The sequence below is a fragment of the Prionailurus viverrinus genome, chromosome B4, assembly GCF_022837055.1.
Source record: "Prionailurus viverrinus isolate Anna chromosome B4, UM_Priviv_1.0, whole genome shotgun sequence".
NCBI classification, from domain to species: Eukaryota; Metazoa; Chordata; class Mammalia; order Carnivora; family Felidae; genus Prionailurus; species Prionailurus viverrinus.
Window position 1 is genome coordinate 71,922,972 of NC_062567.1, and position 13,866 is coordinate 71,936,837.

Genomic DNA, 13,866 nt, shown 5'->3' on the forward strand with positions numbered 1-13,866 from the left:
AGAGAGAGGAGAAAAGTCCACACTGTTGAGCGGGTGGGATGAATGGACATCAGGTCAGGTCAGCCATTCAGTGCAGAGCCCTAGAGTGACTGGGACTGGAAAATACTTGGGTCCTCTGGGTTGGCAATGGATTGTGTTGTTTGTGGGTTCGGGTTTTTACAAGAAGCAGACAGGCCCTATGTCCACACCAAATTCCTGCTCAGGCCCTCCTATGTCCATGGGTGCAATGTCAATGATGGGGAGACGTGAGGTCTTCTGTGACCGGTACTCGATCATAGTCTTGCCCCACTTACCGGTGTGTTTCTAGGGGAGAAAGAGAGGAGACACTGTCCAATGCCAGCTGCCCAGGACCCCAAAAAGGAGCGTCACAGAACACAAAGTGTAAAACACGCTCAGGGCTCCCCCGACCTCTCCTTGGCTTGCTGAAGCCCTCTCCACCCCAGCTCCTGTCCTTTCCAGCAAGGCCCCCTCCACCTGCTCCCTCCCCCACAGTGAGCGTCTCTTCACTCCATCCCCAAGGCAGACCCACACACACACACCATGAATACTCCTACGAGAGTAACTGGACGTGCCAGGTAGGACTTCTTTCCCCTGAGCCCAGGGAGTGAAGAAGATACAACAATGGCACCTTTCCCTCCCCTGGCACTCCGCACACCTTCTCTACATAACCCCTCACGCTCACCTCTCAAGGATCCTATCACCTTAGGCCTATGACACCTGCTGTGGACCAACCCTCTGCCTGCTCCAGCCAGCCCGACTCACCGTGCAGCCATCCTTCAGGACAGTATATGTGAACCTGCTGTTGCCCTCAGCCCGGATCTCTACATCATTGGAGCCCTGGATGAGCAGGGCCTTCTTGAGGTTGCCAGCCGCTTCATCCAGGTAGGCAATGCTGTTCTTGCAGTGGTAGGTGATATTCTGGGAGCCCTCGGTGGACAGCAGGCGTAGGAAGGTCATCTGGACGTTGGCAGTGTTGGGAGCCAGGTTGTCATCTCCATAGCTGAACTGTCAGGGCAGAGAGCGATGGCGTGAGGCCCAGGGGCAGTGTCCAGTGGGATCATGGTTAAGAATACTCTTCAGAAGAGGGGAAGAGGAGGAAGTCTCCAAGAAAAGTGGTGGGCGAGGTGCCACCAACTTCAAGGGAGAAAGAAGAGAAGGGTTCTGAGGAGCCGTCTGGGGCCCAGAGCAGCCAGGTACTCACGTGGAAGCCACCGTTGATGGTTTCTCCGAACCAGATGTGCTTCTTGTCCTTGCTCTTGCTGCTCCACCAGTTCTTCTTGGGAACACTCGCTGGGTTGGGGTAGACACAGGTCTCGCCAGTCTCCATGTTGCAGAAAACCTTCATGGCGTCCAAGGTGCAGCCCTGGTTGGGGTCAATCCAGTAGTCTCCTGCAGGGGGAGGAGGCAGTACCCCATTGGGGCTCAGACAGGCACACACATACTCCCGAGAGGGCCAGGCCTGCCTGGGAGAGACGGAAAGGCTTCCCAGGACACAACGGGGAGAGGCACAGGCTGTGAGGGCCACATGTGGCCAAAGGGAGGGGAGATGCAGGGATCTGGAAGCAAGGAGACCTGGACGGGAGAGTCTGATGCTAAACAGGGGCGCAAGCAACAGGGCAGGAGCAGCGCCTGCCTGGTGGATGGAACTCTACCCTCAAGTCACGTCTGCCATGTAGCCATGGCAGGACGGGAGCCAGGGCTGAGGTATCTCTGCTATGAAATGGAGGAGCAACCATCCACCAGAACCTTCCAGGCCTGGCTCTGGCCTGTGCTAAGAGCAGTCTCCTCCCTCATTCTGAAGGCGGCCATGCCCAGCAGGCCGATTTCCTGCTCTCCGGGGCCAGGGGCTCTGCCCTGCACCCTCACCGCTCTTCCATTCAGGGTGGCAGAGTTTCAGGTCCCGGCAGGTGCGAGCGGGGTTCTTGCGGGAGCCCTCGGGGCTGCGGATGCTCTCAATCTGGTTGTTGAGGGACTTGAGCGTGGCATCCACCTCGGCGTCGTGCTGTCTCAGGTTGCCAGCTGCCTGGTCAGCCCGCATGTACTGCAGGGGGTCGGGGCCCTTCTCTCTCTGGCCTAGGCCAGCAAAGGCAGACATGTCGATGCCAGGGCCAGGGGGACCTGGAGGGCCAGGGGGTCCGGGGTTTCCAGGAGGACCCTGTAGCAGGAAACGGAAATCAGCCAGGAATTGTGGGGATGTGCCCCTCCTGTGTACATCCCCACTTGCTAGAATATACTAGTGTCTTCTTCCAGACACTGGGTGGGGGGAGGGGTGCAGCAGCCCAGGACCAAGAAAAATCACAGCACTTTCCCTACTTCTTCATCAGCCCCTCTCTCCTGTTTCCCAACACCAAGCAGGACCCTCTGAACCTCCAGGGAAGACCCAGGACACAGGATGCCATCTTCATTAGCTGCAGGCGGATGCCCTGAAAGAGGCCCTTGGCACCAGAGAGCCCGAGCCTCCAGATGCTGGGGACAGGCCAGACAGCGGGGAAGGAGTCAGGACACTTACAGCCGGGCCAGTTTCGCCCGAACGTCCGCGGGGACCAGGAGGTCCAATGGGGCCAGGGATTCCATTAGCACCATCTTTGCCAGAGGGACCGACGGGACCAGGAGGACCCTGCAGGCCAGGAGAGAGGAGCCGTCAGCAAAGGCAGGGGTGTGGTGGGGGGGCAAGGGGGGCTGGTCGGGTGGCTGTCCTGATGGGAAGCCCTGCAGCTTCACATTTCTCGGAGGGCCCAGACTCGTCTCCGCTGGGCCAGGGACCAGCAGGATGGCTTCACGGCTCTTCTGCTATCCTGAGCTCCTCTTTGTCGAATCCTATTCCCAGTGGGCCCAGCTGACAGCCAAGAGCTGTTCTCATGTTCATCCAGCCTGTGATCTCAGGGGGTTTCTGGCCACAGTCACCCTGAGCCCGTCGTCCTTCCACCTCCGAGTGAGGCCCCCTGAGCCCCAGGCCCCACCCCCGAGGAAGGACTCACTGCATCTCACTTACTCTAGGGCCAGAAGGACCAGCAGGACCAGAAGCACCTTGGTCTCCAGAAGGACCCTGTGCAGAAGGAAGAAGCAAAAGTCAGAGGTCAGCACAGACAGGGCCCCATCTTCCAGGATGGGAAGCCTTCTTAAATATGCATACATGTCCCCCCTCCTTTCCATTTGCTCCTCCCTCCAACCCAGAGGAAGTCTTGGAAATTTTTCTTTTGCTCCTGGATATTTCTTAGGATGATCCCAAGCTGGGTTAGCTGCATGGGACACTCAAGTGAGCTCTGAGCAGTGGGAGGCACCTGGGAGACATGCACAGACAGCAATACTCACAGGAGGGCCGGGCAGACCCTGCAGACCAGTGAAGCCACGGTGTCCCTTCAGGCCCCTCTCGCCAGCCTCTCCAGCTTCTCCTTTGTCACCTCGGGGACCTTGAGGACCCTGGGAATGAGACAGACACAGGTTGGGTCAGGTTGAGGCCTCTTGCTGGCCTCACCTGAGCCAAGGAGTCCCAGGATCCACACAGTCCCCACTGACCTCCCAAGCCTGCCCCAGTTAGGAACCCAACAGAGGACACTCAGATACTCACTGGGATTCCCCGGGCTCCGGCTGGTCCTGCAGGGCCCATGGGGCCTTGTGCGCCCTGTGAGGGAGAGAGTGGGAACTCTGTCAGCAAAACCCTCCTCTGCCTATGGCCCGGACTGGGCCCCAAGACTCCCTGGACCCAGGGATACATCCAGGGCCTGGGAGTCAGGCACGTAGTGGATGAGCTCCCAGCTCACTTGGCCACCCTTCTCCACTTCCAGCTTTTACTGAATTAAGGATACTCACAGCTTCTCCTCGGTCTCCCTGCTTTCCAGTTGGGCCAGCGGGGCCAGGAGAGCCAGGGGGCCCAGGGGCTCCAGGAGCACCCACGGGACCAGTCTCACCACGATCACCCTGTCAGGAGAGAGGTCTCAGGCTTAGAGAAGAATGTTCCAGAAAATCCATGGAGAAAAGGCCCTTGAAACTGAGACAAGACTCTGACTCCAGCCTACCACCTGGGGCTGACCTGGTAGGCCCAACAGAATATTCTCCTGTCCCACTGCTCATAGAGACACCGAGATATTCACCTTGACTCCAGCCGCACCATCTCTGCCAGGGGGGCCATCAGCACCAGGGCTTCCCTGGGCAAGAGGAAACAAGATGCCATTAGAGCTGCCCCTGCCAGACTCCCATTCTGTTCCTCCCTTCTCCTGTCGGGAGCCCCAGGCTTGTTCCCTTCCATCCTGCTAAAGCTTTGGAAGCTCAACAAGCTTCCTTCTGCCTTCCTGCCCACGTACCAGTTCTTAGTGTCTGTGTCCCTCTCTCTCTCCCATCACGACCTTCCATCGCAGCTGGGCACTTGGGCCTATGGGCCCATCCCATCATCCCCTCCTCCAGGGCACCAGGACTGGGCCTGGCTGGCCCGGCACGCCTCTTCCTGGGAAGGGCCACACACACAGTGGGTCCCATTGCTCACCTCTCGTCCAGGTTCGCCAGAAGGACCAGTCAGGCCAGGAGGACCCACGGGGCCCGGGGGACCTCGGTCTCCAGATGCTCCGGGAGCTCCCTGCTTGCCAGGCTCACCCTGGAGGGACAGCGACAAAGAGGATGAGTGTGCACTCTAAGAATCCCGTCCTGAGACATACTGAGCCCTTCCAAAGAAAGGGCTGACAGACAGTGCTGAGGGTGCAGAGTAGGGGGAAATCTCAGGGGCTAGTATTGCTTCTTCAGAGACCAGGCCACCAAGAGCACTGAGTGAAGAACACCAGCCAGAGCCAGGCTGGGCCCAGTTCACCAGAGGAAGGGGCATCCTTCACTCACCGATGGGCCAGGCAGGCCAGGGAATCCTCTCTCACCACGTTGCCCAGGAAGACCAACAATGCCCCTTTGACCAGCCAGACCTTGGGGACCTGGAGGACCATCGGGACCCTAGAGAGGGAAGGCGAGAGTGAGAATTTGAGCTCTGACAGGGAGAGGCCCAGCCATCCACACCCAGCCTGGCCGCCATTCACAGGTCCCAGCACTCTTCCCTGGCAGTGGCCCCCTCCATGGTGTCCCCTCCTCCTCCATGCCCTGTGAGCTCAGAAGACTTCCTGGCCCCGGCCTGGGAAGGACTTACAGAGGGACCATCATCTCCAGGCTCTCCCTTCTCGCCAGGGGGCCCGGCAGGACCTTGGAGGCCAGGGTCGCCAGCACGGCCAGGGGGGCCACTGTCTCCTCGAGCACCTTTAGGACCATCTTTTCCAGAAGGACCAGGGGGACCAGGGGGTCCAGGGTTGCCCTAGAAAAGCAAATGCAAGAAATGAGAACATCTCACCCTGCCCCATCCAGACTGCCAAAGCCACTGTGGCCCCAGGGATAGCAGTTCCCCTCTGTGGCTCCCTCCACACAAAGGAAGCTTGACCCCCACCCCTGTCTGCTTCTTCCACCTTCCCTCCCAGGAGGGAGCTCTGAGCAGCCAGCCCTGGCTTGTCCAGCCCCACATTTGCTTTTTCTGATCTACTTGGACTTCTTCCTGCCTCCTTTCTTTTAGAAATTTCAATCCCACCATCCCTCAAGGAACAGTTCAAACGTAGCTCTTCGGACCCCTAAACCTCTGCACCCACTCCCCCTGCACTTGATTGGTGGTAAACTGGTGACTTTTCACCATCTCTCATCCCTCCATGGCAGATTCCCTGTGGGCAAAATGTAGAACTTGTACAGGCCGGGAACACAGAATGCGCTCAAGAAATGTGTTGAGGCAATCGTGCCAGCCTGTCCTGCCCACTGAGCCAGGAATCTGAGGGTCCAAGCCCAAGCCAGCAGGGAAGGTTGCCCATGGCCACAGCCCTTGCTCGCAGCTGTTTACGAGAACAGGTCCCCATGATCAGTTACTCCCAGGAATGGGAAAAGGCACAAAGGGATGGAGGCCGACTTGCACTCTTTGGAGCCCTGCTGGGACTGTGCCAGGCTCTTCAACCCCTGCTGTGCCCCCCACGCCAAGAGTAAGGTAAGAACCATCCAGGAGCATCACTTACATTGGAGCCTGGGGGTCCGACACGGCCAGCAGCTCCAGGGAATCCGGTGGCTCCCTATGGGATGAGAAGAAAGACTCTGAATCCCTCAGGCCCTCAGAAGCGTCAGGAATCATATTGGGAGACAGACGGGTATCTCAGAGGCTGGTGTGGAAAGGGGCAAGGAGAGCTAGAGAAGGAGAAAGGGCCCCATGGGGTCTGGCTATTGGATCAGGAAGCTGCAGCTTCTCTGCCTCCAGCTCCTGTAGGGGGTAGGGTGAGGAGGTGCATTCAGCTGGGACAGCCAGTGCTTTGGGAGCTGAGCAGGGGGCCTGCCCAGGACCACAGACCTCCCCGGATCACGGCACACTGGCAGAGAGGGGTGCCCGTTCTCCCACATGGCTGTGGGATGGGCTCAGGCTGGGGGCAGAAGCAAGGCTAAGAAAGAAGGGGGTGAGTAAATCCCAGAGCACCACCGTGGGAGCATCTGGCCAGGCCTTCTTGGTGACAGCAGCTGCCGCCCCCAAGGCACCCTCCACCCCACCTGGTGGGAACGGGGACCTCACTCACCGGGGGGCCTTGAGCACCTCGGGCTCCTTTAGGACCAGTCACACCAGTAGGACCCTGGGAAGGAAGGAGAGAGACAGTGAGGCCCAGTCACCCGGAGGAGAGCTGTGGGCTTCTGGGTATAGGGCCTGTCTGACCCCCAAGAGCCGACTCCCAAGGGGTTAGTTTTCCGAGATGTAGCTTTCTTGTCACTAAAATCCCAGCCTGGAGAAGGCATCACAGGTGGGCCTGCCACCCCCTCCAAGAGAGACTCGTGCTCTAGGAGACCTCGGGGGTGGGGCAGGGGGGGGGGAGGCCTGGCAGGCATCTGCAGAGCTGGTTGGAGGTCTCCCCCTTCCCTCCCCAGGATCCTGGCTGCGTCTTCCCTGGTCATCTATCCTTAGCCTGCACTCTGTGTCATCTCCTGGCCCCCAAACCCTAGACGACATAAGCCAGTTAACTCCTTTTGAACCTCTATCCCCAAGTACAGATTCCTCCCCACAGCTGCTCCCTTCCGGGGCTGGGGCAGCAGCAGGCTCTAACATCTGCCAGGTAGAGGGGCTTCAGCTTGGGGTGACACCCAGGCCTCCTGTCCAGGCCCCTCATCCTGCACCCCAACATCCCTATCCCATGGGAACAGCTCCTGGGGGAGCTCACTGCTACCCACCTGAGGTCCAGGAGCTCCAGAGGGGCCCTGAGGACCCGGGGCACCAGCATCACCTTTCTGGCCAGCCTCTCCTTGCTCGCCCTTGGCACCTGGCTGGCCATCAGCACCCTGTCCCGAGGAGGAGCAAGCAGATGAGTTAGAGGCAAGCCAGATACTCCATGTTCTTCCAAAAGGGCCAGAGCTCTGGGTGAGTGGGTGGGTCAGTAAATGAGTGAGTGAGTGAGCTGCTCTAAGATGGGACTGTGAGATCAGCGTGGAGGTTCAAGGAAAGATGGAAGAGGCCATTTCCCTCTTCTTTACATTCTGTCCCTCCCTCCCTCCCCCACAGGCTAGAAGGTGCCCTCAGGTGTAGAGCTGGCCTGAGCAGAGGGGTGGGAAGGAGGGTGGACAGGGACACTCACGGGAGGTCCTGCGAATCCAGCGGGCCCGGGGGGACCGGTCTCTCCACGTTCACCCTGTGGGAGAGAGGGCCCAGGAGAGGTAAGGCCCTACGCCTGCCTGCTTCTGTCCTCTCCTATAACCCAGGCCCTTGTGGCCCAGCCCTTGCATAGAAAGCCCAGAGACAGGACACGCAGACAGCCTCCAGGAAGCTCTGTCCTAAATACAAGGGACCCACTTCAGAAGACCTCTCTTGGTCAGAGGATCTGGCGACCTGAAGGCCCTCCACCTCGACCGCATCATGGAGACGAAGCCTTCTCCCTCCATTCTCATCTCTGCTTCCTCCCCCAGACCCAAAGGGCCAGGCTGAGAGGCAGGGCGGCTTCTCTTGCTCCCAGGGGCCTGGGCACAGGGGCAGATACTCACCGGGGCACCACGAGCACCAGCAGTTCCCGCAGGACCAGGAGGTCCAACTTCTCCCTAGGGTGGGGAGGGGAGACGAGAGCCACAGGTAAGGGGTGGGGGTCAGAGTGGGGACCTTAAAGAGCAAAGTGCATCCAGGGAGCCCTGCAGCAGATGGCCTGTTTTCTCCTTGTAGCTTCGGTCCAAGAGGTACTTCCTGGGGCCTCTGCTGAATGCTGGTTTACCGGCCCCCTCCCTCCCTGCAACAGCTCCACTGGACGGGGTGCACAGCCCCTGACTCTGCTTTTAAGAAGACTCCCACCCCTCACTCCTTGCAGCCACTAGTGGGCAAGAGGGTGCCAGCTGTTGAGTGAGGAGAAGAGACGGCAGTCTTTGGCAGGAGATGCGCAGGTGTGATAGGGGAGGGGAGCCATGAGCGAAGGGAGCTGTGACTCACCTTCTCACCATTGGCACCGGCAGGGCCAGGGGGGCCAATGGGACCAGTCAGGCCCTAGGGAGAAAGGAGACAAAGGTGAGGGAGGAAGAGTTGACCAGGGACTTGGAGCCCAGTAGGGAGTCTGGGGACCTCACACCCGTGACCCCAGCTTTGTCAGGAGAGTCCCAAAGCTGCCCAGCCTGCACAACTGAGATAGGACAGGGGCTGTGCTCACACACTGCCCTTCCATGCCCAGAGCGCAGGGCTGGAGACCCACGGGGTCCCCAGGGTGCCTGCAGCCAGCATTCACTTACTCGTCCACCGTCCTTCCCAGGGGCTCCCTCGGGGCCTTTCTCACCAACGTCACCCTGTGGGATAGAGAAGATGGGCCACCTCAGGAGGGGGCTCCGGCTCCGTGTCACCCTGGCTGAGGCTGCAGGCACAGCTCAGCTCCTGGCCCAGCAGGATTGGCTATGGGTTCAGGGTGAGAGGCGTGAGATGGAGGGAAGGGTTGGGAGAGGGGGTCACTAAAAGATAAATAGTGCCTGGGGTGGGGGGGGAGGTCTCCAAGTTCCTCAAGAGGATTAACTAGGGACCCCCCCCCCGCCCAGGTGCTGTGGGGAGGGGGTGAGTATGGCACAGGGAAGCGCGGCTTTGGGGGAGGCACAGTCGGCCTGGTACTCACCCTGTCTCCCTTGGGCCCAGCGATGCCAGCTGCTCCCCTCTCACCCGGCATCCCCTGCAGACCTGGAGGGCCCTGAGCCCCAGGGGGGCCGGCTGGGCCAGATGCGCCCTGTGGGGTGGGCGTAGAGGAGCCTGTGATGGGCAGCACCTGCCCAGGACCCCAGCACCCAAACCCCCCTTCCTCCCCTGCCAGGCCTCCTTTCTGTCTTGTCTTCCATCTTCCCTTCTCCTGTCCCCATCCCCCCTCCCCTCCCCCAGCAGGGCCTCCTAGGCTGACGCAGACAACCCCAACAGCCTCACTTACTTTGGGGCCGTCCGTGCCAGGAGTGCCAGGGAGGCCGCGGGGACCCTGGAGGCCCTGGGCACCGGGAGAGCCACGTTCACCTGGGAAACCTCGTTCACCCTGTGACAGAGACACCATGGGGCAGTCAAGTGAGAGTGATGGGGCAGAGGCCCAGGGAAAGGCAGGGGGGCAGCAAGCAGAGTGGGGCCCCGGGACCCGGGCGTGGCTCTGCAGGGCCAGGCTGGCAGAAATGCACAGGGAAAGAGCAGGTCTGAGGGGACCACCAGAAACGGCCAATGCTTACCCTGGGACCCACAAGGCCGGGGGCTCCAGCTTCACCAGGAACACCCTGGAGAACAAACAAAGACGTGTGAGAGAGGGGGAGATTTGATGTCCTGCAGCCAGGGAGGAGCATCCCTCCCTCTGGAGCCTGAGCTGGGATGTGGCCCGGACACTCCCGGCCTCGTGGGGCTCCTCGTGCCCTCCTACAGAGCAGAAGAGACCTTCCCATCTAAATAGTTTGCAGGTTCAAAGAGCCCCACACTCACCTGGTCACCTGGCTTTCCACCTTCACCTGGGGGACCGGGAGGGCCAGGAAGTCCCTAGAAGGCAGTGACATGCGTTAGCAAGAGAGTAAGTTTACTCCTCCCGCCCTCCAGGGAGGCCCAGCACAAGGCAAGAGCCAGGACTGCAGGGAAGCCTCACCCCCCTGGCCCCCATGAGAGGGGCGGGCCCTCCACCCGCAGTGCCTACTACCGCCCGCAGAACCCGGGGCTTGGAAAGGACTGAAGAGGGGGCCCAGTCCGGCCACCTACCTGGAACCCAGATGGCCCAGGGGCACCCTGCTCGCCTCGTTCACCGGCAGGTCCCTGCAGAAGGAAACAAACGTGACCCGAATGCTCCGGAGAATCTAAGAGCCTCGGACACAGGGCACCGGGGTGGCCAGCAGGAGGACAGGCCAGACACCCCCCTGCACCACCCAACAGGGTTGCAGGAGTGTGTGCCTCGCTATTCTCCCACCAATGACCTGCACTCCTGAAACGGGTGCGGTCCACACTGCCTTGGCTGAGTGGGTCTGGTGTCCCGCATGAGCCCACACCCAAACTGTTAGTTTCAATGCCGAGCGGGCCTGAGGTGCCTCGGCCTCCACGCCACCGCCCCCATGCCCACAGGGCCACCTAGAGAGGCCAGGCAGGTACTTACAGCGGGTCCGGGGGGCCCCGCAGCACCGGTCTCACCATCTTTGCCAGGAAGACCCTAGAAGGAAGGGAAAAGGGTGAGGTCCTGACACACGCTCTTCAGTTCTGTGGACCCCAGTACTGGGCAGGCACAGTCAGTGGCCCTGAATTTCCATGATCCCCCAACCTGAACTCCATTTCTCCCCACTTCCTTTCCTGAGCCCCTCCTTTTCCCAGTCTTTCTCAGCATGGGAGCCTTCCCCATCTCCAGGCTACTGACCAATAGCAACTAGAAGTCATCCTGTGTGGACTCCCAAAGGCCCTAGAGAAGCATGGGCTCAGCCACAGGACTCCACGCTGCTAACTAGGGACCCCAGGAGCATGCCACGGGATTCCTCTCCCCTTGAGGGTGTCCAGCCAGCACCAATGCGTGGGTAGTGAGACGGAGTACTTACTCTCAGTCCAGGGGCACCAGGAAGTCCCTTCTCACCAGCCTTGCCAGGTTCGCCCTGGAGGAAAGAGTGCAGGACCATGAAGGGAGGGTTTTGGTGGGGGCAGGTGGGGGAGCCTGGGGCTTGGGGCCACAGCCTGATGGACAGGAAAAGCTCAAGCTGAGTATCAGCACCTTCTCTTACGCTCAGAGGGTGTGGCAGCACTGCCCCATGGAACAATGTCACGGCTGAGATGTCCCGAAGCTCTAAGGAGCCCCGGGTTTCCCCAGATCACATGCACTCCTGTGGGACATGGAGGCCCCAGCTGCCCATGGCACCCAGGATCCCACTCAGACCTGCCCTTGGTTAACTCTCTTTAGGAGCCAGTCCTTTCCACAGGGGGCAAGGAGGTAGGTGGCACCATGTGGAAGGAAATGGAAGGGCGGGTTATTACTTACATTGGCACCTTTGGGGCCGGGGAAACCCATGACGCCAGGCTGCCCACGAGCACCCTGAGGACCTGGAGGTCCAGGACGACCATCTTCACCAGGGGCTCCCTGAAAGAGAGGACACCATTCTCAGAATGTAGACGCTCTTCCCACATCCGTCCATCCACCTACTAAGTGCCTACTATGTGGCAGGCACAGGGCAAGGCAACGACCAGACGCACGGCACAGGGATTGAGCAAGGTTTCGACCAGCAGCCCTCACCGCACATGTGGACCCCCGTCAGCAACAAGGTGCTGCTTAAATTAGAAGTTTTGCCTCTCACGGTGCACGCCAGGCTTCGTCTTCCCCCGAGGAAAGGCCCAAATGCACAATGGGGTGGCACTTTCAGGGCTCCACACCCGGCCCTGGTACCTACCATCCGCACCCCTCCTCTATTCTCAAAATTCACGGGCTGCCCCCCACCCAGACTCCTGTCTGTCTTCCTACCTGCCTCCTCAAGGATATCCCCTCAACCTCTCCCAACAACTCCAAATGGTAGACTTACAGAAGGACCAACTTTGCCTTGAGGACCGGCATCACCGGGGCGTCCAGTGAGACCCTTTGTTGAGGAGAGAGACAGAGGGTGGGCGGGTGTTGGGGCAGGCCCCAGGCCCTCCCGATCCTCAGCACAGGGCTGGAGGGAGCAGGTGGGGAAGGGCACGAGGACTTCCGATCACAGTCGGAAGTCAAGGACAAAGGCGGCTGGGCTACTTACCCGGGCTCCAGGAAGGCCAGGCTCTCCGGGACGGCCAGGATCGCCGTTGGCACCCTTGGGGCCAGCAAGGCCGCTGGGCCCTCGCTCTCCAGGGGCTCCCTACACAAGGGGAGGCAGCAGTCATCAGCAGACCGTTTGACCAGCCATGCAGGGACCCCAAGCCCTTCTTCCCCCACTCACCTTTGGACCTGCCAGACCATCTTGACCTGGGAAGCCACGGTTGCCAGGAGCACCCTAGGAAGAAATGGGAGGGCAGGTGGTGAGTGACAATGGCCCCTGACCCAACGGTAACTCCAGGGAGCCCAGCCAGGCTTCGGGGGATCAGTCCCACCAACCCACAGTTTCTGTGGGGCTGTAGCTATGGCCGGCAAGATTCCGAGAGAGTAACTTCTTGGGCCTGACCTGGGGAGTAGCTCAAACCATTTCATGCCCTCCTGGGGGCATGGGGTACAAATAAGAAGGGCTCCCTGTCCCCGTGGCATTGAGTGGAGAAGAGAGGAATCTGATACTCAGGCCACAGGACTGGACAAGAACACAGAACCACCAAGACTCCACTTCCACGTTCAGGTCACACCCACAGAAAGTGGGGACTAGGAGTCCCCTTACCTCTAGAGTAAGAGCCCACTTACTCTTTCTCCAGGGGGACCAACGGGCCCAGCACCACCAGGCTCTCCACGGGCACCTCTCTTGCCTTCCTCACCAGCAGGACCAGGGGCTCCTTGGGGGCCAGCAGGGCCCTGAGAACCAGCACAAAAGAGAAACAGGGTGAGTCTTCACCTGGCCCTGGGTCAATCACTGACCTGGCATGTGGTGGAAGTGACCTTGGCCATTATATCAGGGCTAGGGGATTTGGGGAAGAGGGGCCATAGAGGGTCAGCCCAGGAAGAGCAGACGTGGCCCAGTGGGAAGAGAGAGGGTGTAAGGGTCAAAGATGGGAGCTGAAGCTGCATCAGCTTCTCAACCCCGATATGTCCCCCTCTCCAGACACAGCCTGAGGGGTCCCAGATTAGGGGACAGGGCTATGGAGGAGGAGGGCAGTGGGCGGGGCGATGGCCTTGGGCCCAAGAGCTGGTGGGCAGATACTCACAGGCTCTCCCTTGGGGCCTTGTTCGCCTTTGAAGCCAGCAATACCAGGCTCACCCTTGAGAAAAGACAGAGGCAGGTTGTCACGCTGGGTTCTCTCCATGGACCCTGCCCCCATCTCCAGAAACCCTTAAAGACGTGCCCCCCCCCCCACCCCCAACAAAGGACATTGGTGTGAGTGCAGGAAGGAGGGATGGCGGGGTTTGACCCTGATGGTATCGATGGGACTTGGGGTTCACTCTGGGTCTTACCGTCTGACCTTTCGGGCCCAGCGGACCAGTTGCACCTTGAGGGCCAGGTGGACCACGGGGCCCAGGGAAGCCGGGAGCACCAGCGATGCCCGGAGCACCCTGTCAGCATGAGTAGAAGAGACGGGCATCAGGAGAGGGGGCAAGGAGGGACTGACCCCACCTGGAGGAGCCAAATCCAAGGGCAACACTCACAGCAGATCCTTTGGCTCCAGGAATTCCATCAGTTCCAGGGTTACCCTGAGGAAAGAGATGGGTCATTATGAAATAAGTAGCAAAGAATAAACCCCAGCTACCTCCCTGCCCTCCCAGACCACAGGCCCAGGGGCTG

At 60.1% G+C, this 13,866-nt stretch overlaps 1 protein-coding gene across 1 annotated transcript in view; it reads right to left on the bottom strand.

Moving 5' to 3' along the window:
- Positions 1 to 156: 156 nt before the first annotated feature.
- COL2A1 (collagen type II alpha 1 chain) overlaps positions 157 to 13,866 on the bottom strand; it is a 30,572-nt gene continuing 16,862 nt past the window's right edge. Inside the window, exons 20-54 of the mRNA XM_047867755.1 lie at positions 13,731 to 13,775; positions 13,539 to 13,637; positions 13,292 to 13,345; positions 12,834 to 12,941; positions 12,385 to 12,438; positions 12,205 to 12,303; positions 11,995 to 12,048; positions 11,460 to 11,558; positions 11,026 to 11,079; positions 10,596 to 10,649; positions 10,208 to 10,261; positions 9,941 to 9,994; positions 9,697 to 9,741; positions 9,414 to 9,512; positions 9,111 to 9,218; positions 8,740 to 8,793; positions 8,447 to 8,500; positions 8,014 to 8,067; positions 7,611 to 7,664; positions 7,210 to 7,317; positions 6,567 to 6,620; positions 6,021 to 6,074; positions 5,123 to 5,284; positions 4,825 to 4,932; positions 4,481 to 4,588; positions 4,092 to 4,145; positions 3,811 to 3,918; positions 3,569 to 3,622; positions 3,313 to 3,420; positions 2,993 to 3,046; positions 2,510 to 2,617; positions 1,867 to 2,155; positions 1,202 to 1,389; positions 763 to 1,005; positions 157 to 303 (exon numbers count right to left, since the gene is read on the bottom strand). Coding sequence (XP_047723711.1) covers positions 157 to 303; positions 763 to 1,005; positions 1,202 to 1,389; positions 1,867 to 2,155; positions 2,510 to 2,617; positions 2,993 to 3,046; positions 3,313 to 3,420; positions 3,569 to 3,622; positions 3,811 to 3,918; positions 4,092 to 4,145; positions 4,481 to 4,588; positions 4,825 to 4,932; positions 5,123 to 5,284; positions 6,021 to 6,074; positions 6,567 to 6,620; positions 7,210 to 7,317; positions 7,611 to 7,664; positions 8,014 to 8,067; positions 8,447 to 8,500; positions 8,740 to 8,793; positions 9,111 to 9,218; positions 9,414 to 9,512; positions 9,697 to 9,741; positions 9,941 to 9,994; positions 10,208 to 10,261; positions 10,596 to 10,649; positions 11,026 to 11,079; positions 11,460 to 11,558; positions 11,995 to 12,048; positions 12,205 to 12,303; positions 12,385 to 12,438; positions 12,834 to 12,941; positions 13,292 to 13,345; positions 13,539 to 13,637; positions 13,731 to 13,775 — 3,243 coding nt within the window. The remainder of the gene's footprint in view (positions 304 to 762; positions 1,006 to 1,201; positions 1,390 to 1,866; positions 2,156 to 2,509; positions 2,618 to 2,992; positions 3,047 to 3,312; positions 3,421 to 3,568; positions 3,623 to 3,810; positions 3,919 to 4,091; positions 4,146 to 4,480; positions 4,589 to 4,824; positions 4,933 to 5,122; positions 5,285 to 6,020; positions 6,075 to 6,566; positions 6,621 to 7,209; positions 7,318 to 7,610; positions 7,665 to 8,013; positions 8,068 to 8,446; positions 8,501 to 8,739; positions 8,794 to 9,110; positions 9,219 to 9,413; positions 9,513 to 9,696; positions 9,742 to 9,940; positions 9,995 to 10,207; positions 10,262 to 10,595; positions 10,650 to 11,025; positions 11,080 to 11,459; positions 11,559 to 11,994; positions 12,049 to 12,204; positions 12,304 to 12,384; positions 12,439 to 12,833; positions 12,942 to 13,291; positions 13,346 to 13,538; positions 13,638 to 13,730; positions 13,776 to 13,866) is intronic.